General features: G+C 42.2%; 1 protein-coding gene across 1 annotated transcript in view; it reads left to right on the plus strand.

Annotated features, from left to right (window-relative positions):
• The window catches only part of PRELID3A (PRELI domain containing 3A), a 528,271-nt gene that overhangs the window by 170,900 nt on the left and 331,463 nt on the right, over positions 1 to 25,908 (plus strand). The window contains exon 3 of the mRNA XM_044067173.1: positions 17,283 to 17,372. Coding sequence (XP_043923108.1) covers positions 17,283 to 17,372 — 90 coding nt within the window. The remainder of the gene's footprint in view (positions 1 to 17,282; positions 17,373 to 25,908) is intronic.

Raw genomic sequence — 25,908 nt, forward strand, 5'->3', positions numbered from 1 at the left:
TTGAGCCCTTTGATCCTCTTGGTGAGGTACTTTTGGGGTCTTTCCAGTTGCTGCAGGTGTTTGGTAAGGTACATCCCAAAAGGGGCATTGTACTCAATTATGGGCCTGATGAGGGATGAGTAAAGAGGCACGATGACCTCCCTAATCTAGATGTGAATCCCTTCATGATTAGGTGGGCTATATAAAATGATTTTCTAACCACTTTGGCCACGTGGTTGTCAAATGAGAGATTGCTATCAACTTGGGTCCCCAGGTCCCTAATTACTTCTTCTGTACTTAATGGATTACCACCTATGTGGTAATTTGTGGGCACTTTGTTTTTGCCAAAGGGGATGACTATACACTTTTTGGCGTTTAGCTTGAGGCCATGGCTCTGGCACCAGTTGTCTGTTTCTACGAGGCCCTTTTGGAGGATGCTTGTGTCGGCTGGAGAGTCGATTATGGCGCCCAGTTTGCAGTCATCTGCGAACTTGGTCAGCCACAGTCCTTCCGTGTTGGTTTGTACCTCCGAGAAATATATACCAAACAAGAGGAGTCCCAGGACTGAGCCTTGTGGGATGCCACTTGTAACTGGTTTGGAGTCTGACATGGCTCCAGCAATTCTAATCATGTGGGTTCTGTCCTTGAGCCAGTTTGCAACCCATCTAGTGGCATAGGGGTTTATATTTAAGCTGGTGAGCTTATCTATAATGCCCGAGTGGGGTATTGTATCGAAGGCTTTTGTGAGGTCCAGATAGGCTGTGTGGACCACCTTCCCTTCGTCAATGGCCTTAGTGACTGTTTCAAAGAAGTCAACCAGGTTTAAGAGGCAGGATCTGCCCTTAACAAAGCCAAACTGGGTAGGATCCAGTGTCTGTAGGTCCCCAATATCTTTATTTATGAGGTCCATGATGATCCTTTCCATAGCTTTGCAGGCCAAGCTAGGAGGCTTATGGGGCGATAGTTTCCAGGGTCCGTTGAGGCACCACCTTTGTGGAGAGGGACCACTGTTGCTGTACGCCACTCTTTGGGTACATATCCTGTAGTAAGGCTGAGATTGAACAGTAGTTTTATGTTTGGGTTTAGCTCTTCTTGGAGTTCATGTAGGACGCAGCCTGGGATACTGTCTGGTCCCATTGATGCTATGTTTTTTGCTTTGGAGAGGGCGGCTCCCACCTGAGCATCTGAGATGTCAGGGGGGCAGCACTCTGCTGGGATAGATATTTGCCCTTTTGGTGGGCAGGGGGGGGAGAAGTTTGCGCTGAACCTGTCAGCTAGGATGTTGGCAATGTCTGTGGGATCAGTGTATTTTTTGTCATTTTGGACTAATTCTGAGCATATCTGGGAATTCTCACCCAGGTTCCTAACATAACTAAAGAAAGCCTTGTGATTATCCTTAGTGTCCTGTGCAATTTTTCTCTCGAAGCTGGCCTTTGACGATTTTATGAGTGTCCTTAGTGTTTTGCTAATACTGATCAGAGATGCCTTCCCTTTTTGGGATTTTGCTCTATCATGTAGTAGCTTCCTCCTTCTATTGTATAGTTTGTTTATGGCTGGGGTCCACCAGACAGGTCGTCTGCCTTTGGAGGATTGGGTCTTGGTTTTATTTGGGATTGCATGATCCATGCAGTCCTGAAGGTGTTCATAGAATGCATTTATAAAGGATTCTGCAGTCTGGGCCGTACTTTCTACAGGCCCGGGGGCTTTGAAGGATTCCACCTCGGTTTTGAGGAGTGTGAAATTTGCTTTAGAGAAGTTTTTCACTGTGGTTTTCTGGGCATGGGGTGGGGTCAGGATGTGAATATCCAGTGAGATCAGTTTATGGTCTGATCTTACCAGTGAGGGATACACTTCTGGTCTGGAGCATAGAGTCCCCATGTTGGTGATGATCAGGTCCAGTATGTTTTCCCCTCTTGTGGGAGTGGTAACAAGTTGTTCCATAGCATTTGAGTTTATGAATTCTAGGAACCTTTGGGCAAGGGTGTTGGAGCTAGAGTAATGCTCCCAATCTATGTTTGGGTAGTTGAAGTCGCCCAATATAATGGTGTTCGGAGAGACCTTCATATTTTCCAGTGTTCTCAGGAAGGCCGAGTGGGGTTCCTGGATTTGGGAGGGTGGTCTGTAGCAGGCTATAAACTGGAAGGCAGTTTTACCCACTGTTAGTTGCACATGGATAGTCTCTGATGCTTCGTGCTTTGCCACCAACCTGGAGGTGTGGGTATCTTTGATGAATATCGATACTCCCCTCCTTTTGTGGTTCGGTCCAAGTTTTGGGGCGAAAAGCATGGTATGAGGTATAACCTGGTAGTGCTGGGGTGCTCTCGGGACCCTGAACCAGGTTTCTGTTACTGCACAGATATCGATGTTCTCCATGCTAAGGAGAGTTTTGAGTGCGTGCATCTTGAGGTTTAGACTTCTAGCGTTGAGTAGCATTACTCTTAGTTTCTTATCCCTTGTGATACCTATGGAGGTGGGTTTGTCTTTTGAGCCTTGCCTAAAAAGGCACTATGGGGTAGCAAGAGCCTTTGCCAATATCCGAAAGCCCAGGGGTGACAGGTGCAAGCCGTCCCTAGCAAAGCATCGTGGCTTGTCGTGCATATCATCCCAAGCTGATAGGCATTGGATCCCCTTTGAATGACACCAATACTTAAGCCAATTGTTGAAATTGATCATCTTGTCTTCATACTGTGGCATCATTCTTGGTGAGGGTAAGATGCTACTCAAGGTCAGGGTCATACCAGCCTGGGCTACATGCTCAGAGAGCTCCTCTATGTCTCTTTTCATGTAGTCCAGGGAGGTGCGTCTCAGGTCATTCACACCAGCATGGACAATGACTGAGTCATATTTGTACTTGCCTTGGAGTGACCTGAGTGCTTGTGTTATGTGGCGGATCCTAGCGCCAGACAGGCTGCTCACCGTGACCTTCTCCTTGTTCAGCCTGGTGAGCGGGACGTCAGTGTGCCTGACGATAGAGTCACCTATTACAAGTGTATCAGGTGTGTTGTTTAGCCTTAAGGGCTGTGACTGTTCGGCACACTGGCTTTGTGAGATATGTGTTGCACGTGTTTTTTTTTGGGGTAGCGGTTGCTTGGGTGTCTGCTTTGGAGGTCTCTGCTGCTCAGGCAGATCTTTATTTAGAGCCTCCGAGTATGTTTTTGTGTGATTATGTGTTTGGTTTGCTGTCATGGTAGGTCTATGTGTGACTGGAATTGTAGTGAGTGTGGTTTCCTTCTCCTCCTGACTGGTTTTGCCAGTACTGAGTTGAGAGAGCTTAGCCTCCAGTTTGGCTATATGGTTGCATCTCTCACATGTGTTGGAATTTGTTGGGAGGAGGAGAGGGTTGTCTGTTTACATGAGGCAGTTGTAACATTGCCTCAAGATTCCCATATTCACCAGCTGGACCAGAGAGGAGATTGACAACTGACCTTTGGACATGCTAGAATAATATTGGGAATTCCTTTATAATTGAAAACAAGGGCCAATGGGGAGCGAGGGTGTAGTGCTTTTAATTTTTAGTGCTGACTTATAATTGCTTTAGTGAGCAAGTGCCAGGTAACAAGTGCAATGTGTTACAGGTAACTTAATTGCAAAAACGACAAACAGTAACTTTCTTTCAAGCAAAGCAAGGAAATAAGTACAGTAAGCAATGCAGATATCACTAGGGATCCACAGAAGCTGAGAAGCGCGTTTTAGGTTGAATTCGCGTTCCAGGGAAATAACAAGCATACAAACAAAGTTAGATTCAGCAGGCCTGGATCTAGTCTATGCTACAGCAAACAAGGTGTACCAATTTCACTAAGATACAGTTCAAATATTCAGGCACTATAAACCTTTAACCAGAAATTCCCAGCTCAGAAGGGCAGAGTCCAGCCTCTCCTCCCACAAGAGTGCAGACCACGAACCTTCTTAATGTAAAATAACTGGCCTGAAGCCCAAGTGCTTAAACCAGAGCTAATACACTTTAAGAATAACAGACACTGAGCTCTCAATCAGCAGTTCCCAACTTAGAAGGATGAAAGCTACCTGTCCTGCCACCACAGTGCATGCCACAAACCTTCCTAATGTAGAACAACTGGTCTGAAGCCCAAGTGCTTAATCCAAAAGACTTAGAATGATAGCTACACTTTAACCAAGTTACTACCAAGCAGTAATAAATACAACTGAATACTTTAAATAATGCCTGGATTAGTGCTCAAGTTATACAAACAAAGCTAGATTCAGCAGGCCTGGATCTAGTCTATGCTACAGCAAAACAAGGTGTACCAATTTCAGTAAGATTCTCCTTTTGCCACCAATACCACCCACCCCCTGCCTTCTTCCTTAAACCCACCCCTGTCAACATTATAAAAAAACTTCTCAGTAAATTAAAACCATGCTGTAATGCTCCTGACAGCTTACCATCAATCTTTCTAAAGTTAGATGCAGACGGCATAGCCCTCCCCTTCTGTATTCTCATTAAGTATTCCATCCAATAATCCTATGTACCCCTCCTCTAGAAAGAACCTTCATTATTCCCCTACACAAAGGAGGCAACAACACTGACATCCCCAACTTCCGCCCCATAGCCATCCTCTCCTCTATCTCAAAACTTCTTGAAAAATGTATTCAACTACAACTCCTATCCTACCTCTTAGACAAAAACCTCCTGACCCCTACACAGCATGGCTTTAGACCCAACCACAGTACTATCACAGCCGTCTTATCATTCCTTGACATTATCAACCATGCCCAAGACTCAGGTAATGTTGCATCCTCCCTTTTCCTAGACCTATCCAATTCCTTTGATACCATTCCCCATACCCCACTATTGTCAAAGCTGTTGCAGCTTAATCTCTCCTCCCCAACTATCAATTGGTTTTCCAGTTACCTCTCAAATAGGCAACAGGCCGTTAAATGGAACAACTGTACCTCTTTTTACCTTGACACCGACACAGGCGTGCCCCAAGGTTCTATCCTAGGCCCTTTATTATTCAGTATCTTCATTAATGACTTCCACCATTGCATCATAAATGCTAAACTCGTCCAATACGCAGACAACTCTACTATCATCTGCTCTGCTGAATCTTTCCCTAAGCTCATGCAAGTAACTCAGGCTGCCTTTACTAGCACTGAGGCTTTGATGCTAAATAACCATCTAGTCCTTAAATGCATCCAAAACCAAAATTATGATCTTTACCCCTATCTAAAAACTTCACTGTAGACAAAAACTCTTTCTCTATAAAAGGCGAAAGTATGACCCCCATTGAAGTAGTCCCCCACACTAAGCTGCTTGGAGTCCTTATAAATGAACATCTAAAGTTTGACATTCACCTTCAAACTAACATAAAAAAAACTCACCAGAAACTCGGCATGCTCTACCGCGACAACCGCTATCTAACCTCCTCAACTAGGCTTACCCTGTCTACCATTTACCTCCTCCCCTGTCTCATGTACGGGGTACCTATTCTTACCAACCTTCAAGCCACTCTTAAAGCTAAACTGGCATCCTGCTACAATAAAATCTCCAAGTTTGCTACAAGCTCCATATCATCCTCTCACCACAGTGACTCCTTACACTCTTTGAATTGGCTACAGCTCCCCAACTATCTCGCTTTCATTCAACTCTCTACTGCACATAAACTCATCTTCAAGCTTTCTCAATGCTCCTTCTTCTCCTCAATCCTTACTATGCACCTTCCTGATCGTTCTCTCAGATCCAATAAACAGAACCTTCTTAAAGTGTATAAACCCTTACATACTCCTGGCCAATCTCTATTATCCTTCTCACAAACATGGAAATGGAGCTCACTTCCTCCCCACATACGAACTACCCAGCACCTTTCTACCTTCAAGACCATACTCCACTCTTATCTCTCTTCTAAGTAGGAGTGCTCCTGCTCCCACCTGTCCTAAGCTCCTTACTATATCCACACTGCACTCAAACATATCATCTCGAAATTCTAGCTATGCCTCCTGTTCTTCTCTTGCTTCTGTCTCTTACAACTACCCCTTAAAATTTACTATCTCTCGATTCAAAAATGTATTGCACCCTTTACAGTCCTGCTGTTTTTATATTGTGTAAAAAATGCGTAATAACTCTGTTATTGTTGACACTACAGTTTATTGTATTAATACTGTATTCATTGCTGAGATTTTTTATGTAAGTACATGGAGCTTTTCTCCCCAGGCCTCCATTGAAAAAGGGCTCACTGTGGCAAATAAATAAATAACAATAGGATGATCAATTATAAAAGACACACACAAGATACTTTGTTTTATTTTTGTAAGAGCTTCATTGCAGCTATATATGGACTTTGACTCCATCGTGTTATTTTGGTATGTTAACTGTGGCATGTTGGAAGTGAAAAATATTTTCTAATAAAATACAGGGAATTTTTACTTCTGATATAATGACTGCTGAATAAGGAATATTGTAGACACCATTAGTGTGCTTCTTGTACTGAGCATACATTCAGAAATGTACCAAAAATGAAAACTGAGTATATTTCAAAATGCCAGACTGTGGTAATAAATCTTTATGAGCTAAAGTTACTGGGATCTTTGAAACGTTATATCTTCACCCCTTTTGATATAACTTTCAAGTGATAACAAAAGGATGTTCAGCATAAAAACACAGAAAAAACTGCAGATGTCCATCTATTCTCATGTTGCAGTATTCGTAGCTGTAGGGAGGTTGCTGCCTGCAGCACCGAACATTTGGCCAGTATACCAAAGTCTTAGGAGCAGGGGTATGTCCTAAGTTGCTTGTCAGGGCCATAAACCGATGTCGGCTATAAAAGTGACATCTGCACGTACTCCATTCAGAACTTTTATGTCACAGTGATCTATGGACCTCCGATCGCCAGCTCCAGGAATCAGTTTGTTCATTTGTTTTATCCGTCCAATACAGATAAGTACCCCTTTGGGTTTTTTGTTGCCTTCTTATTGCTTTTCAAATGTACATGTCAGCTAGGAAGAGGAAGACTGCTTGTGGAAGACAAATTCCACATAAGGGCATGCATGATAAGGGCTTATTCTGTTTAGGTGAAGGTCATGACCATCCATCTTGTGATATTTGCAAGTCTTTTGTACCTAAAACACTTCACAACCAGCTGGCTGCCTTAAAGCCTTATTTAGAAAACCAGAAGCTCCAGCGTCTAGCATTAGGTATGGACAGTGAGGTAGGTACTGCCAATGAAGGCCAAGAAAGTTAAGCCTAACACCCATGCTGCACCACAGGAGTCCAATGATACTCTCGAGGCAGATGTTAACCCAGGGTCTCATCGGATGCCTGTTTCACAGCTAGAACTGGAAACCATGGTGAAAGCTGGTTCAGCGGAAATGCAGAGTACGTCCGCTGAGGTTGATCAGCCATCAGCCCCTGATGGCGAGGGGGAACCCGGGATCGGGGCATTGGAGGGGCCTACTCTAGCCTTTCCATCCTCCTAGGCATAGGCCTGTAAGTTAACACATCCTTCTACTCTTCTAAAGAGGAAACAGAAATTAAAACATAGGAAACATAGATAAGCCAAACCAGCTCCTGGATGGGAAGTTTTTTCCCAAAATCTTTTCAGGGCTTTCTAGGCCCTCCAGTCACAGGTACTTCTACTAGCCCCTACACCTGTGCAGGCCTTAGAGGATTCAGAAGAAGAACTCTCTTCCTCTGATGAATCACTAATCTATTACTCCCAGATAGAATCCTCCAAAGACTTCATTACCCCTGAGGAGTAGGACTCTAGTTCTAAATCTCAAGGAGAAGAATTCTCCTTTGGGAATACCATTTCTCTGTTGAGAGAACATTTTAAGTGGCAGGCCTCAGATGCCTCTGAAACAAAAAAGAGATACTTTGACTTATTGCAGATGGACCAGCCCTCTCCATCTGCAGTCTCTCCCCTGCTTCTAGCCTTTCATGATGCATTTCTGGCTGCATTCCAGACCCCTGACTCTCAGCCCCCAGGTTCCAAACGTCCAGATACATTTTATAAAGTTCCTTAGGATACACAGTTTTTATTTAAGAACCCCCCTGCAGAGCCTGCTGTCATTGCAGTGTCAGCAGATAAATTATCCAGACAGCTGCCCTCCACCTCTCTGTTCCCACTGACAAGGACAGTAAATTTATGGATAGACTAGGGAAGAAGGTATATATTTCTTCCACTCTAGCCATCAGAGCCCTAAATTATCAAACTCACATGGCTCGTTTTGTTTTAGATACCCTATCAAAAGCCTCTGCATTGATTTGTCCCAGACTCTCCTGCTAAATCACAACTCTCTGCCCTGCTCTCTACTACCTCTGAGGTGAACAGGCACTCCATAAAGTGCAGTTATGATGTGGCAGAGGCATCCTCCAAATTTGCAACCTCAGGTTCTGTCCTGAGAAGATATTCTTAGGTGACGTTACAGCCCCAGACCAAATTGCTAGATGCACCTCTTCATAATAAGCGTTTATATTAGATCTTTGAACGCTCGTTGAATGGCAAAGCGTTGACACCTAAACGTCGAAGTCTAATAAACACGACAGGCCAATTACGCAATTTTTTTCCGTGGGAAAAAATTCTCTTGGCCGTCATCGTGGATTTGCCCTTTTCCCCGATATAGAGCGATCTCAGAGTTGGTATACTTAGTTAGGGGGGAGTGGGGGTGTGACGGGTGAATCCCCCACTTGATTAGGGTTTTAGAGTTTTTTTTGTTGGCTAAGCAAATTTTTTCCCCTGGAAAAAAAATGTGTAATTGGCCTGTCGTATTTATTAGATTTTGACATTTAGGTGTCGGTGTTTCAGCGTTCGACAACCTAAGTGTTCGAAGATCTAATATAGACCCAATAATAAGGCCCTTTTTAGTGCAGCCTCTGCAGAGCTCCTTAAATCCCTACAGGAAAAGGACAAGGACCTACAAAATTTAAAGCATTTTTTAGTTTCTCCTATTCCTAGGTATCATAGGAACTACCCTTAAGGGACCACCTTTGTTATTAGGCAATCATCTCATTCTAATGCCCCACAGGCTAAGGGACGGAGGCAACCTACCAGACACTCCAGTCTTAAACAACCTTCCGCCTCCACTCCAACTCCCATTCGGAGGCACCCTGACCAGGACAAAGCCCCTTCACTGTGACTCAAACCTGTTACCCAACTCCACTCCCTTATCCCCTCCACCTCACCCTTTCCCTACCCTCCTGGCGGAAAATAACCTCAGAGGCTTGGGTCCTTTCCATCATCCAAAAAGGATACTTTATGACTTGGTGGACACCTCCTCCCTTTCAGGGGACACCCCGACCGCCTACACGTCAGCTTCATCTCTTCCCCCCAATTTTGGATCAGCTCCAAACTCAGGGCACCATAGGAAGAGTACCTCCAGAACAGGCAAACAAGGGGTTTTACTCCAGAATGTTTCTAGTTCTAAGTAAAGATGGCCCTTGGAGGCCAATTCTGGATTGGTCTGTACTCAAGCTATTCCTCAAGGTACATACCTTCAAAATGCTCTCCTTGCATCACCTCCTACTCCTCATCCCTCACCAAGCCTTCATGGCTCTGAAGGATGCTTACCTTCATATTCCTATTCACCCCAGCTACAGGAAGTTCCTATGCGTTTCCATAGGTTCCTTGCATTTTCAATTTTCTGCATTGCCATTTGGGCTATCCACAGCCCCCAGAGTATTCACAAAGTGCCACACTCCAGTTATTGCCCATTGCATAGTGCAGGGCATTTGAATATATCCATACCTAGATGACCTCTTGATACTTCACCAGAATTGCCACACCCTCCATTACCACCTAAGCATGGTGTGCAATGCCCTAGCAATCCTAGGGTTCAGTGTAAACCAGGAAAAATATCACCTGACACTCACCCAAGACCTGGTTTTCTTGGGGTGCAGGATAAAAACAGACCAGATGGCAATCTTCATTCCTTGCCAGAAGGTGGAAGCCATCACAAGTTACCTCCAAACACCTCTCTCTCCAAACCTTAGGAGGAGGGATTGCAGAGGGCCCTAGGCCACATGACATCCTTGATACCCATGCTTCCCTTAGCAAGGCTGTATATGAGAACATTTCAGTAGGTGCCGAGGAGTTGGTGGAACCAACATTCACACCCCTAATGGATAATGGTCTACCTCTCCTCCCATGTCTGAAAAAAGAGCTGCATTGGTGGATTGCAGCCATATGCCTCAATCAGGGTATATCTTTGCAGATTCCTCCACTCTCACAACAAATCTTCACAGATGCTTCAGATCTGGGTTGTGGAGCTGTCCCGCAAAACCACAACAAACAAAACATAATTTAGGGAGAGTGGGCCTCCCTCAGACAAAGGGACCACATCAATATCAAAGAGACGAGGGCCCTTCTCCTAACTTTGCAAACCTTCCACCCAATTGTCCTACCAGTCACCTTAAAAGTTGTCACAGACAATATGACTGTCCTGTGGTATATCAACAAGTAGGGGGGCACAAGCTCCTTCCCGCTCTGCAGCCTGGCAATTTAGATTTGGTCCCTGGCAGCAGAACTCTACAGTCACCTGCAAGCAGTGTACATTCCTTCAGCAGAGAATGTGATGGCGGATACTCTCAGCAGAACCTCTGCACCATCTCACAAATGGATGCTTCACAGGGAGGTGTTTTTGGAGCTTATTCACAAGTGGGGTATTCCTCAGGCAGATCTGTTTGCCTCCTCCCAGAACAGGCAGATACCTCTGTTTTGCACAAGGGGTCCACATCCACAGGCTTGGAGGGTGGACACCTTCTCTTTTTCTTGGGCAGGGATTTATCTTTATGCCTTTCCCCCTTCACACTGATTCAAAGTGTCCTTCTGAAGATTCAGAGGGACAAACCAAAAATCCTGCTGATTTCTCCCTTTTGGCCAAGACAACATTGGTTTCCCCTTCTTCACCTACTAGCCAAGGGCAATTATCACAGGTTACCCCACCAATTCAACCTACTCACAAAAGACGGGATTGCTCATACACCCTCAGGTGCTCAACCTCCAACTCACTCTATGGGTGATAGAGTTCTGATCACCTTCAGACACCTGTATTCAGAGGATGTACTCAGTGTCCTGCAGGAGGCCAGGAAACCTAGTACCAAGATAAATTATATGTCAGAATGGAAAAGATTCTCCAGGTGGTGTCAAAAGTAAAAAAACAGGACTCCTTTCTTATTTCTGTACCTATGGTCCTTTCTAACTTGTATAAGCTTCTACATTCAGGACTGACTTACTCTTCTGTTAAGGTACACTTGTCAGCCATTTCAGCCTGTCTTCCTTTAGTTCCTCCCTTGTCAACCATATTAGAGGTAAAACTATTCTTAAGAGGGGTCCTCCATATCAGACCCCCTCATACCACCTTCATAGGACCGTAATTTTGTCCTTGAAAAACTCACACTACCTCCATTTGAACCAGCTCACTCAGCATCACTGAAACTATGTACTTGGAAAACAGTACTGCTGGTAGCCCTCACATCTGCCAGGAGGGTCTCAGAAATCCAGGCCTTGATGGCTAACTCCCCTTACCTCATCTTCCGTAAGGACAGGGTCTTCCTCAGGACTAACTCCTCGTTCATGCCTAAAGGGGTGTGGTTAATGAACTGTCCTTGAATCAAGCCATTAACCTCCCTGTTTTTTTCCCTCAACCTCAAAATCCATCTGAAAAAAATGTACATTCCTTGGATGTTCATAGACAGCTTAGGTATTATCCGAACAAGACCAAATCCATTAGAAAGTCTGACTATCTGACTAGCTGTTTGTCTTCTTTCATCCAAAGGACTTGGGAAGGCAGTCTCTAAACAGAATTTATCATCATGGATTTCTAAAGCTATCTCTGCCTCTTATTCCTTTAATGGAAAGGTTTTAACTACCAATGTGAGAGTGCATTCTTCTAGGGCAGCTGCCTCTTCAGTAGCCTTTTTTCAGGGGGGGTGGACAATGCTCCCATACTTGATGTGGCCACCTGGTCCTTAGTCCATACCTTTACCAAGCACAAGCTAGACTTGGTCTGTAGAGCCAGAACTGGGTTTGCTAGGTCAATTTTACAGGGTGTCATAGACCAGGCCCCTCAACCTACCACCCAGGTTCATAACTAAAGCTTGGGTACTCTCCCTACAGTTAGGAATACGGCAACATGAGAATAGAAGGACATGGAATAGTTGTGTAAGAACTTACCATAACCTTAGATGTCCTTCTCTTCCATATTGCAATATTCAGTTTCCCCTCCAACCCCCTCTTGCTCTGTATTGTCCATCTGGATTGACTTTCCCTACCTTCTCTCCATCCAAACAGGGCACTGTAACAGGCACATATATTTATTGGGCTCCTTTGGCCTGGTGGCATATGTGCGTCTGAAAAGCTTCCTTTCCTTGCTCCCCAGGGGTACTACTGTATGCGACAGTCATTTCTGAAGGGAGTACATGCAGATGTCACTTTTATAGCCAAAGTCAGTTTATGGCCCTGACAAGCAATGTAGCATGTACCCCCACTCCTAAGACTTTGGTATACTGGCCAGATGTTTCATGCTGCAGGCAGCAACTGCCCTACAGTAATGAATACTCTAACATGGAAGAGTAAGACATCTAAGGTTATGGTAAGTTCTTACGCAACTATTCTTTCTAATATAAGAGCTACAGTGCAACAGACCTCTGAATTTCAACCCAAACCTTTATCCACTTAAAATCATGACATTGTAGCCTCAGTGTACTATGGCTAAAAACCGTTTGATGAAATTGTATGGTTTATATGTATGATCCAACGAAAACTCTGTAAAGAAGTATTCTTGGCCATTACTATATTCTGCCCAAAGAGAAGAAATTCAAAAGAGCATATCCAACAATTGGAATGTCCACAGAAGTTCCTCACTAAAAGAATACGTGATATGCCCTATGCAGACCACCTCAAGGCCCTATCCCTGTAGTCTGTCTCCTGCAGGCTGTTGAGGGGAGATGTATGCCTGACATACAGGGCCTTGTCAGACCCCACTCTGATGGACCTCCTGCATATCCACAAAACAAACAGCACCAGAATTACCCATTCTAAAGAGTTAAACCTTGCCTGTGATATAAATTGGACCTGCTGGAGAGACAGGTATGTATCCCAGAGACTACCTTGTCCCTGGAATAGGTTCCCCATCCATGTGAAGCAGAGTTCTTCCCTAACCCAATTCAAGTGTAACTTGGACAATTGGATGGCGAAAAGGAAATTCATCCCTGGTTTGGCACCTCTGTCTCTAATAGACACAGGCAGCCTGTAAATGGTTCCTCTCCCAGGCTCCTGCTTGTAAATGTTTCATCTCCCAAGGTCCTGCTTATACTTGTTAAGGGTACCAGAACTTGTCAGAGATTTGGGATGCATGGCTAGGCTTAAAAAAGCCCTTGTGGTTGTTAGCCTGGCAAACACTTATGAACATATGAACCTTCCCTCAGCAGTGCTTCCTTTTTAATATTTATGCTCAGCGATGATCTGTTGAGCATAACATCTTTGTGCCAGCATGGTAGTTTTAATTTTTTCTGCAATGTGTCTGCACTTGCCCATATAGCTGGCCCTCATCTAAGCAGTATGCTCTGTAAATCAAATGTTTGTAAATCACAGAATGTGGTGCATGTGTTCATTTGCAAAGCTTCTGAGTGTCTGAACTCTTTCAGGTATGCAGTGGACTACACAGATATTTCCTTAGGTTTGGCAAGGTTTGTCAGTTATGTAAGTTTTTTGGTATGTGAGTATAAGATTTGTGAATTGGAAGTGTTTCAGTTGATCAACACTCATTTCAGCGAGTGCCAATCATACAAAGAACTTTGTAAAAAACATTTGCCCACTGTTGTGTGACCTCGTAGTAGACATTTTTCTTGACTGGATAGCACTTGCTGAAAGAGGTGACGATCGATTGACATGAATCCTGTAAATTGCATTGGTTTTCAGTATGTCAGCACAACCACCTACCTGACGTATGCAGCTATACTCTAGGATGTTAGTTACTAAAATGGTTAAAGCTAATTTTCTGTATGTACACCGAGGCACATTTCTGTTAGTGCCTTTGGTTATATCCTCTTCTTTTTATAATGTTATAAAAGTGTATAAAAAATTGGCTGTTACTACAGGAAATGTGGAACATCTGCCTTGGGTAGTCGATAGGTCGTCAAATATTACACTTCACTCTGTTGCTAAAATCCATTACTCTGCTAAGTACTGTTTGAACATGAAGCTTCTATCAGCTAAGTAGGATGTTGTAATTTGTGTGCTAAGCAGAACTTTTAAAAGTATTTTTTAACGTATGTATAAAACTCTGGTGATGCCTCCAGATGTTACTCTAAAATCATGCTAGATGTCAGTTATTCCCTTTTCATATATATGTTTTTAATTGCAAAACTGTGCTGCATAACAGGCTACTGAAATATTTCATCTTAAAGCTTACATGATAATTAACACAATTCCATTGATTCTTAATACCTGTCTAGTGTAGCTAAAAAAGATATTGAATGTTCATAGGTTCATAGGTTCATAGGTTCGTACTAGGCTATCTGCCCAAGGGCATTTATAAGCCTAGCCCAGAGTTTTTGTGGCTTTCGCCACCCCTTTAGTTTGAAGAAAACTATGCCCATTGTTTTGATGTGCCTCTTTCAAGCAGAGACACTGAGGTAATCCCTGGGGTATATCTGCGATCTCCCATCCATTGGTCAAGATTTCTCTTGAACATGGCCAGCGAGGTGCTCTGCCTCACATGTACCGGGATTTTGTTCCACAGCATAGGGAGTCTTTGGGTGATGAATCTGTCCCTCCAGCATGTCCTATTAATGACCGTGTCAAGGTTTAAGTCTCCTGCCCTTGTAGTTCTGAGGGATCTAGATTTTTTGAGGTGAAGCATGTTCATCAAATCTGGGTTTGACATGGCCTTGTATGTCAGGCACAGGTCACCTCTGAGCAGGCGGTAAGTGACTGAATAGAGCTGAAGTTCTTTCAGTCGGGCAGCATAAGACATATTTTTGAGACCCTTTATCCTTTTGGTGAGGAACTTTTGGGGCCTTTCCAGCTGCTGCAGGTGTCGGGTCAGATACATTCCGAATGGAGCATTGTACTCAATCATTGGTCTGATGAGTGATGAGTACAGGGGGACGATGACCTCCCTTGATCTAGATGTGAATCCCTTCATGATCAGGTGGGCAATGTAGGAGGTCTTCCTAACTACTTTAGCAACATGAGTGTCAAATGATAGGTTTCTGTCAACCTGAGTCCCCAGATCTCTGATAACTTCTTCTGTGCTCAGTGGATTGCCACCTATATGGTAGCTAGGGGTAACCTTGTTTTTCCCGAAGGGTATGACTATGCATTTCTTGGCGTTTAACTTTAGGCCATGGCTCTGGCACCAGTTATCCGTTTCTGTGAGACCCTTCTGAAGTATATCTGTGTCAGATGTGTTTTCGACTATGGCGCCCAGTTTGCAGTCATCTGCAAACTTTGTCAGCCATAACCCTCCTGTGTTTGCTTGTACTTCAGAAAAGTAGATGCCGAACAAGAGTGGGCCCAGGACTGAGCCCTGTGGGACCCCACTTGTGACAGGCTTTGAGTCTGACATGGCGCCAGCAACTCTGACCCTGTGGGTTCTGTCACTTAGCCAGTTTGCAACCCATCTTGTGATGTATGGGTTTACATTTAAGCTGATGAGTTTTTCGACGTTACCTGAGTGGGGTATTGTGTTGAAAGCCTTTGCCAGGTCGAGGTAGGCTGTATGGACTGCCTTTCCCTTATCAATGGCCTTGGTGACTGTTTTGAAAAAGTCGACCAAGTTTAAAAGGCATGATCTGCCTTTGACAAAGCCAAACTGGGTTGGATCCAAAGTCTGCAAGTTCCCTATGTCTTTATTTATGAGTTCCATTATGATCCTCTCCATGGCTTTGCAGATCAGGCTTGTCAAGCTGATGGGACGGTAATTTCCAGGGTCGGTGGAGGCACCGCCTTTGTGAAGTGGGACCACAGTTGCCGTGCGCCACTCCTTGGGTACGTATCCTGAGGTGAGGCTAAGATTAAACAACTGTCCTAACTGCGGGTTTAATTCCTCGTTGAGTTCGTGGAGCACACAGCCGGGGACACCATCCAGTCCCATGGATGCTGTGTTTTTCGCCTTAGAGAGAGCAGTTCTCACCTGGGCGTTAGAGATGTTTGGGGGGCTACAATCCTCTGGTATAGATATCTCTCCTTTTGGAGGTAGGGGGGGGAGAAGTTTGCACTGAACCTGTCAGCCAGTATATTGGCAATGTCTGTAGATTCAGTAATTTTCACATCATTTTGAACTAATTCTGAGCATATCTGGGAGTTTCCTCCCAGGTTTCTAACATAGCTAAAGAAGGCCTTATGATTGTCTTTTGAGTCCTTAGCGATTTTTCTTTCAAAATTTGCCTTGGATGATTTTATGAGAGCTCTTAGTTTTTTACTTATAGTGATCAAAGGTGTCTTCCCTTTTAAGGATTTTGCTCTATCTTGTAGTAGCTTCCTCCTTTTGTTGTAGAGCTTGTTTATGGCTGGGGTCCACCAGACTGGACGCTTGCCTTTGGTACAAAGATTCTTAGTTTTGTTTGGGGTTGTGTTTTTCATATAATGTTTGTAATGTCATAATTTTCATAGATCTCTTAATATGTTATCAACCAAGCAACACAGATAGAACTGCTATACCTGATGTAAAAGTTCACAGTGGTATGACAGTATATGTAGCCTGAGTAGCTAGCAAGGTTATTGTAAGTTGTTTACAAAATGTTGCCAAAGTAATATTTATGCTTATTGTGACTTACACATCTAAGGAATGTGAATACTGTAAACATTGGTTTGTGCTGAACAGTTTACTGTTTATATTTCATCAGTAACACTTTTTTGCTATATGAAAGTTTGATGGAAATTTAAGGCTGTAACTTGAGTTTGTTAAAAGGCTTAGGATGCAGATATTGGAATTTCCATGAAGGGATTTATCTAAAAGCCAGTTGAGATCTGGTTGTGACATTGTCATGACTCACATTTGTTGTGCAGGGTTCAGACTTACTGCAAACATTTGTATTTTTTTTTTATAACTGTTAAAATCATGTAGCAAAAAATAAAATATGTTATTGGGGTGTCAAGCTAAGCACCACAAGAACTGTTTTGATATGTGCACTCGCCATATCTAAAGATATTGTAGTAGAAATTCTAGAGTGGCTCCCACAGTGACTGTTATATTTTCTAATTAAATAAATGCAGCATAAACCTTTTTTACAGGAGAAGAAAATCTTAAATGTGAGTGTACTGAAGGGCATTCTTGAATATTGTATTTTCAGAATTTGTCAGCACCAGGATGTTGCATATATAAATTCTGAAGACAGTTTTATTTTTCAGATTTTGGGAACAAACAAAACAATAACCTACATTGAGGAGCACTCTGTGGTTGATCCTGTGGAAAGAAAAATGGAGCTCAGCTCTGCTAATGTAAGTTGCATTTCAAGTGATTTTCTGATGATGATGATACTGTACAACACTCCTGAGAAGTACAGATTGCAATGTGCACATTAATTAGTAAATACATTTTTAAGTGTGGGTTTCTGCACTCCTTGAAGGCATATTTTTGCTGAGGAGCTAGAGAATAAAGTGTGTTTTATTATATTTTCCTGACTTTTTTTCTGTGGCAGTTGTATAGGCTTAGGTTTCTGCATTTCACTTGTAGAATTTGCTTCCTTGCCAGTAATTCTACTGGCATTGTGTGAAGCACCAGATTTGGTGCTAGCACTAAATTTATTTCTTATCATTTGTAAATATTAGGAAAATAAGCCATACTACCCTAATTCAATGTGTAAACACTTTTCCATTATGGTAGTGGTAGTGCTTCCATGTCTCTTTTAGTTTGAATTTTGGTTGGGAGCCATACCTCTCAACCTGGAAACATCAAAAATCTGGACAAGGCCCATGAAAAATAGGTACAAATCTGTATGCTGATTAACAACTAATTTGCATACATAATTATGTAACCCCTCCCACTCCAGTGGAATTGTGGGATACCAACTTTCAAACGTAACTGAAGAACAGGCAACCAAAATATGGTACCAGCGTCCCCCTGCAGCCATTCCAATGTCCCATTGCCTGGCTATTTCACCCCATTCACCATAAACACTAATGTGTGCATACTGCTTTACTTCTACAATGATTATTTGGATTTTATTTTTACAGCACAACAATGCACAAACACTAATAGACATTTGGAAAAAGCAATACTGCCTCACAATGAAAATAGACTTGGAATTAAAACGTGTCTGCCCTTGAAACTCACATTCATTGAAACAGCATTGAAACCCACACCATATTCAAAGAAAATACATCTGGCCAGTGGTGGATAGAGATTATCTTTGGGCTGTTTTCAAATCATTGACCAATTGCACACAAAACAAGAAACATACATGTGTTGTTTTCTTTGATACACCTTCCTGACTTTATTATATTCCTTGTATAATACAGCACACTTGTTAGACAGAGCGCATTTTAAATTTATTGTTTAAACATTTTTCCAGTAGACTGTACTGTAGGCAATGAAACAAAATGCATGAACCAATATTGACAAAACTGCCCAACTCAGAAGAACATTTCCATCATAAAAGTCTACTTCCACACTCACACTATAAATAGAATGACAGCAGTGTAAGTCATAGGCATCTTGCACAGCTTCTCGCAATTATTTTCAATTTCATTTTTTGGGGGGGGGCACAAAAGATCAAAAAGCAGGGACACATTTTAAACATTGCTTGTATAATTTTGTAAAGTAGCTAGAATAAAATGTTGTGTTACCACCATGCATTTCACTAGTAAGTTTTGGACCCAGGAGGACCCTATGTACTACAGTCAGAGCAACATACCACTATTGTGAATCAGCAGCTTCCTGAAGAATAAGAAGACTGAAACTTACTGGCTATCATTTAGTGAATTCATTTCTCACTTCTCACCACAGTTCTCAACTCTTAGCAGAAAAAACCTGGGGGGAATACAAATTCAGTTCTCACTTTAGCTCTCAACTCTGAGAACAAAAAACCTGGGCAAAGCTCACAAGTGGTGGTGGGCTCATATAACCTAGCAGGCTTCAATAAGTTAATAGACTGGTAGGCTTTTTTCTTTTATAAATCAAAGTATTTGGTCAAACATCTCATGATATTGGGATTGTGAAAGCTCTCAGACACAGAATGCAACTCTGGCTTTATTTAAATCATTACCAGAATGGCTGTAACACAAACAACTGAAGAAAAATTCATTGCTGGGAAAAAACACAAGCAGTTCTGACTCTACTGGTCAACTGGATAATCATAGGTCATTAATGTAAACAAAACAAGAGGTCAAACACTTGCTTCCAGATCTTTGTTGTTGACTTTGTTACATGCATGTTTGAACTGCAGTGACTTCTGTTTTCATATGTCACCATCTAAAGACAGGTGGTCCGAAATAACTTGCATTGACCAACAACAGAAGGGGTTGATGGGAAATCGGAGTGGGAAGCTTGTTTTGATTCAGCTACATAAAAGGAATTATTTGACCTCTAATTTTAAATAAATATTGTTCTGTACTGTGTTCTCTAAGAATGTTACCTGTTTTGTTAGCATTGCCTATATTTTGGCAGAGTTTATTTTTCTACCATTGATGCTGTGATCCGTTATATTTTTTCTTTATTTTTGCTAGCTTTGCAGTCCTTGTTTATATGTAGTACAATGAAAATTATATACAGTGATGCCAAGAAAATTGTTTCTGCGTTATTAGGCTTATTGCAGTTTCATAACACTATCTATATTCCATGGTGCTGCGGACATTAAGGGATCTTGGTGGAAAGACATTTCAGTTTCTTTTTTTGTCTGAGGGAAGCCCTAAACAAGCTCTGTGCAAGGATTTCAGGAATAACATTAAAAAAGAAAGAAAGAAAGTAAGAAAGAGAGAAAGAAAGAAATGGATACAAATGTTGATAGATAATGACACCGCTTAGAGAGAAAGTTTTATCCCTTTTCCAATTTCTGAGGCATTATTTGTAGGATTGTCATGAAACTTATCATGGTAACTGCAAACCTGTAGTTTTCATTCTTCTGTAAATTTCCTTTTTTTAATCCTCTGTACACTCACTTGTGTATATCTAACAGCTTTTCATGTTTTGATGCCTGCTGCTTTACCTCATATGTTTCCATAGTATCCAAATGCTGACTTACTTCTTCTCTTTGTAATAGTTGTATGTACTACACCTTATTTAAAATTATGCTTGCTTCTCCCTGTCCTGTGACATGTTGCACTAATCAAACTGCCTTGTGTCTCTTCATAACACTTTAAGCATCTGAAGCATTTCTAAAATTGGGGTGCAGCCATTACCATTCCCTTTCACTAATAGAAGTGCTTTCCTGTACCTTCAAATGTCATTTTCTTACCTTCTGCTTTTGTATTCTGTAGTAAATAACATGCAATGAAAAATCTGCCATGGGGTATAATTAAGTGCTATCTTCAGCCATGAAAGCATACAACAAAGTGTGTGTTGTAATTACAGGAAAACAGTCTAGGTAACTTGACAACAGGCTAAAAGACTTCTTGTCAACAAATGAGTAAATCTACCCACAAGTGCAGTATTGAGGGTAGGGGAACTTGCAGTAGTATGACCTTCTACAATGCTCTAATTTGAAATACCACCTTAGTAGTATGGATTATATCACAGGAACTAATCACAGAGTGTTTGAAAACAACATAAACCCACTTCTCTCTATAAAGAGCTCAGCAGAAACCATTTGGAGATCCTGTGATATATGTCATTAGCATTTCAAAAACATAAAATGTGTTCTACAATTATAAAAGGATAGAACAGATAAATATTCCCCCTCCTCCCTCTGGCATATGCGCACACACACACTCCTTACCATTCTACATTGCAGTCGCATCCGCAGCCAGTTCCGAACAGCCATTCCCGCTCGCATTTGCAGTAGCGGCATCGCATCTGTAGTTTCCTTATATTCTATTCCCCATAATCCAACAAGTTCTTCTGCCGCAGCCAGGACAGCCATTCCCGCTCGCATTTTGAAGCAGCGGCCAGCCGGAAATGCGTGAGCTCTTTGAGCTCAATTCTGACAGGTTGGTAGAGGGAGCTGATGTCATCGCGCAGGCTGAAATCCTTGAGGGAGCTGACATCATTGTGTACATGATGACGTCAGCTCCGACAGCCATGGAAATTAAAAAACTAAAAAACAAAAAGAAAAAAAATCGGAAATGAAGGGATGCCACTCAGGAATCGTGGCATCCCTTCATTTGAACCCCAAAACTCGGTAAAAACCGAGTAATTCGGCATGGTTGGGAAGTATGCCCATTGGGAGCTGCCATGTTGTAGTGCTGTATTGTGCCATTACTGAGTCATTTCTTGCTTCCCCAGTACAGATTACTTTTCAGATTGAATCAAATAACGCTCCACACAAATCATGTGTTAGTTATAATGGAAGAATGTTGCCTAGGTTTTGTTAACCTCGTGTAATGCATGCTTCCTTACTCATGTTACTGGGTAAATTGGTCTCAATGCTTGTGTGGCAGTTTGTATACAAGGATCACCGTTTCACTTGCCTGTTTAAGCAATCATATGTGACTTCATCTTTTGAAGTAAAGGTAACTCTACTCCATATATTTACTTCATCCTGTCTTGAAACAAAACTGCTACTTTAATTTGTTAATATAGTATACAAATATGTTTTGTGTTTATTTAATGTTCTATTGTGGACCACTTCTGTGCTTAACCATTTAAACAACTACAAGTAATGTGCAGAGTTTGAAGTAAAGACAACTCCTTACTCTAACGCCATCTTGTTTTGCATGAAAATTGTTGTTTTAATTTGTTAATTCAGAATACAGACAAGTATTTTTGTAGATATTTCATGTTATCTTCTATTAGGTTCATTGTGTCATCAGTGCCGACCCACCCTAATACTTAGTTTTTCCTGTCTGGCAACTAACATGTTACCATATTATGCTAATATAGTATACAGACAATTACAATGTCCATATTTATTTTTGTTTCTTATTAGGGTCAATGTGTCTAAAGGAATGACCCCCTGGCCCCAAGCTGCCTTCTAACCCTTCATGTGTTGTGGCCACTTGCCGTGGACAAAAGAGCTCCAACATCCTCTGTCAACACTTTTAGGCTCACAGTAGCTGTGGAGTAAGGGACAGAGGAACATTTTCTGATGCTGTTGCCTTAAATAAGAAACTTCCATATAGGATAATAGTTAAAGCATTTTAACGTAATTCAGATTGTTTATTGCATGTAATATATTCTGGCATGTAGAAAGGTGTGTTCCTGTCTGCGCTCACAAGCTCTGTCTAACTTCCTGACCCCCTTTCTTCGAAAACCTCAGTAACTTCACATTCATTTAGCAAGACTTGCTTTTAGGGTTATTACATTTTCTCTTCTAGGCTTGTCATACTTTGACTGTGATTTATTTTCTTCTTACCTCCTCTACTAGGTTCTCCACTGATTGTGTGCATTGGAGAAGATGTGGCCTGGAGAAGATGTGGCCCGAGTGTCTTCTGTTTTCCTGTTTTACCCTAACACTTTCCCATCTACGTGTGACTTCCTTTATAGATGTAAAGCTCCACCATCTTGTTTCATTCCTTTCCTCAGATAATCACCATACATTGTTACAAAACTACCACTTACCTGAACAGTACAAACTAGATCTCCGTTATATACTCACCTCAACTAATAGTTTAGTTTTAAAGCCTAAACCAATTTCTTCTAATGAGACCCTCTAGAAGTAAAATATAGCCACTGCTACCGTTTTTGGCCTTTACTTTTGCTACATGTACATTATAATCCAGACAGAAGGACTAACATTGCTTACTTTCTACTTTTGCTAACCACTGTCGAATTTCCAAGTTACAAAGGTTGATATTATTGATCCTCTGCACAACCTACTCAGGTTTGCTCTGAGTTACTGCACAATGGTGCCTCTTATACTGAGCCAAGAGATATTGCCAAGATACTGGCTGACAGATTCAGTGCCATCTTTACCCCTCACCCCCCTCAAAGGACAGATCACAATACCGGAGGAATGCCAGGCACCCAGCATTACTACAGCACAGATTAAAGCTGCATTGCCCAAGGCCAAGAATACAGCTTCCATGGGACCAGACTATAGCCCTGGATGTGTTCTACATGAACTACAGAGTGAACTGGCACCACATCTGTGTGCCCTGCTCAATCACAGCCTCACCTCAGGCTTTGTCCCTACTGAATGGCAAACTGCTACAGTCATCCTCTCCATAAAGGGGGAGTGACTACAGACCCTGGGAATTATCGCCCCATTAACCTGACGAGTCTGATATGTAAGGCTATGGAGTGCATCATCATGGACCTAATTAACAAGGATATAGGGAATCTCCAAACTCTAGATCCCACACAATTTGGTTTTGTGAAAGGTAGATCATGCCTTCTCAACCTGGTTGACTTCTTTGTATCAGTCACGAGAGCTGTGGATGAGGGCGAGGCAGTTCATGCAGCCTACCTCGATCTGGCGAAGGCCTTTGATACCATTCCCCACTCGGGCATTATTGATAAACTCACTAAGCTAGGCATCAACCCCTATATCACTAAGTGGGTTGCAAATTTGCTCACAGATAGAACTCACAGTGTGAAACTAGTGGACTCCAAGTCAGACTGCCAACCAGTCATGAGTGGAGTCCCACAGGGATCGGTCCTGGGTCCTGTCCTGTTTGGCATCTACTTCCCAGAAGTCCAGGCCGACAGGGAGGTACTCTTGCTGACCAAGTTATCAGATGACTGCAAGCTGGGAGCCATTATTAACTCCCCAAGTGATGTAGACATCCTACAGAAAGGCCTCACTGAGACCAATGACTGGTGTCAAAACCATGGCCTTAAGCTTAATGCCAAAAAATGCGTCGTCATCCCCTTTGGGAAAAAGTCAGTTCCCACTAATTACCACATCGATGGGAGCCCACTGAACACTGAAGGCGTTATAAGAGATCTGGGAACACAGGTTGACAGCAACCTTTCCTTTGACCTCCACATTTCCACTGTGTGGTCAGAAAGTCCTATGTGGCACATCTCATTACCAATAGTTTTGCATCCAGAAAGAAAAAGCTCATAATCTCTCTCTACTCTTCCCTAATTAGGCCAATCATCGAGTATAATGTCCCATATGGCATGTACCTCACTAGACAAATGCAAAGTTGGAAGTACCTCACCAAGAGGATCCTAGGCCTTAAGCACATGTCCTACATGGACAGACTCAAAAAACTCCATTCTCTGTCTCATATCATCTACTAAGAGGCGATCTCTGCTTGACATACAAAGCCATGTCTGACCCGGGTCTATATTAGAAGATCGAATGTTTAGGTGATCGAACACCTAAACATCGATTTTCTAGTATTGAAAGCAAAAAACGGCAAACAGCCGATTTAACAGAGGGAAAGATTTCCCTTGGCCGTTTGCCAGATTTTGCCATTTCCGTACTGTTGAGCGATCTCGGAGTTGGTATATTGGTTGGTTGGGGGATGTGGGGGGCACAGCTCCCCACTTAGTTTGGATGTAAAGTTTTTTTTTTTTAACTGTTCGACGTGCTTGTTTCCCTGGGGGGTTTGATATTCTTAGGTTCGATATTGGAAGATCGATGTTTAGGTGTTCGATCACCTAAACATTCAATCTTCTAATATAGACCCATCTGACCCAGCTGTTAGAAATGCTGCATCTAAAGAAATCTCAATCCCTCCACACCACACACTTCAGAGACCTCAGCCTCATTACCACAATCAACAGAACATGCTGGAGGGACAGGTTCATAACCCAGAGACTGCCCATGCTCTGGAATAGACTTCCTATACATGTCAAGCAGATCACTTCACTGGCCCTCTTCAAGAGAAATCTTGATGAGTGGATGAGAAATAGAAAGTTCACCCCAGGGATCACTCCAGTGGCTCTACTTGATAGAGGCACTGGGAACTAATGTCAGGCGGCATGATGCCAGGGCACTTCTTTGGGCTAGACTTGTAAAGGCTCAAGGGCCCTTAGCCTAGTACACACCTATGAACAAAATAATAACTCACACACATCAAGTTATACTTTAGGGTATTAAGAGTTATAGTTTATGACATAGTGAGGTTGCACTGAAGTTTTGTTATAATAAGTAAGTTGATTTTAAAGTATATACTCTGAATTGAGTTTTTTAGAAATGTTTTTAAAAAAAGTGGTTTAGATAAATATGTTAATACAACCTATTGAACCTATATCATATTTATAGTTATTTTGAACCTACTTAGTAAATGCCTTTTATATGTACATATATTCTACAGTTACATCTAGCTTTCTGTTTTGAGGGAAGAACATTGTTTTTCAAAACAGTGAGAACAACATTAACTTGCAAACAATTATCTAATTATTTAATTTAGTAATTAATGTTGAAATTAATTAAGTTCCCGCTCTTTTGGGTTTAAATACAGAGTTCTTTTTTCTAAACATTATCTGATGAAGCGTAGTACTAATCTACGCGAAAGCGCTTATCCTTGTTGTTTATGGAATAAAGTTATACTTTTGCTTCTATTGAAAAGAGATACGGAGTTTTATTTTCTACAACATCGTGGTGAGACCTACCTCTTTCTTGCTAAACACACCTATGAACCTATGAACCTAGCTAATCTAAGAAAATGTGTATAGAAAGGTGAGTATGCCTGTTTGGTGGGTTAGGCATGTCCATACTGGATGCACTGTAACAAAATGTACATACCTTATGATGGTAGGACTATATTAGTGCATTGAATCCATCCATCTATAACCCCTTTTTCTCATTTTTGAACATGGAGTCAGGGTGCCCCTTCAATAATGACAACCATTTAGAGCCAAGGTTCACACCGCCAGGTGAGTAGCCCTGCCGCAGTTGTTCTTCTACACCTCACAGTTGCACACACACTCACATCTAGGGCCAATTTAGAGTGACCAATCCACCTATTGCATGTCTTTGGAATA

Source organism: Protopterus annectens, chromosome 3.part1 (assembly GCF_019279795.1).
Source record: "Protopterus annectens isolate FY-2018-M chromosome 3.part1, PAN1.0, whole genome shotgun sequence".
In the NCBI taxonomy this organism is placed as follows: Eukaryota; Metazoa; Chordata; order Ceratodontiformes; family Protopteridae; genus Protopterus; species Protopterus annectens.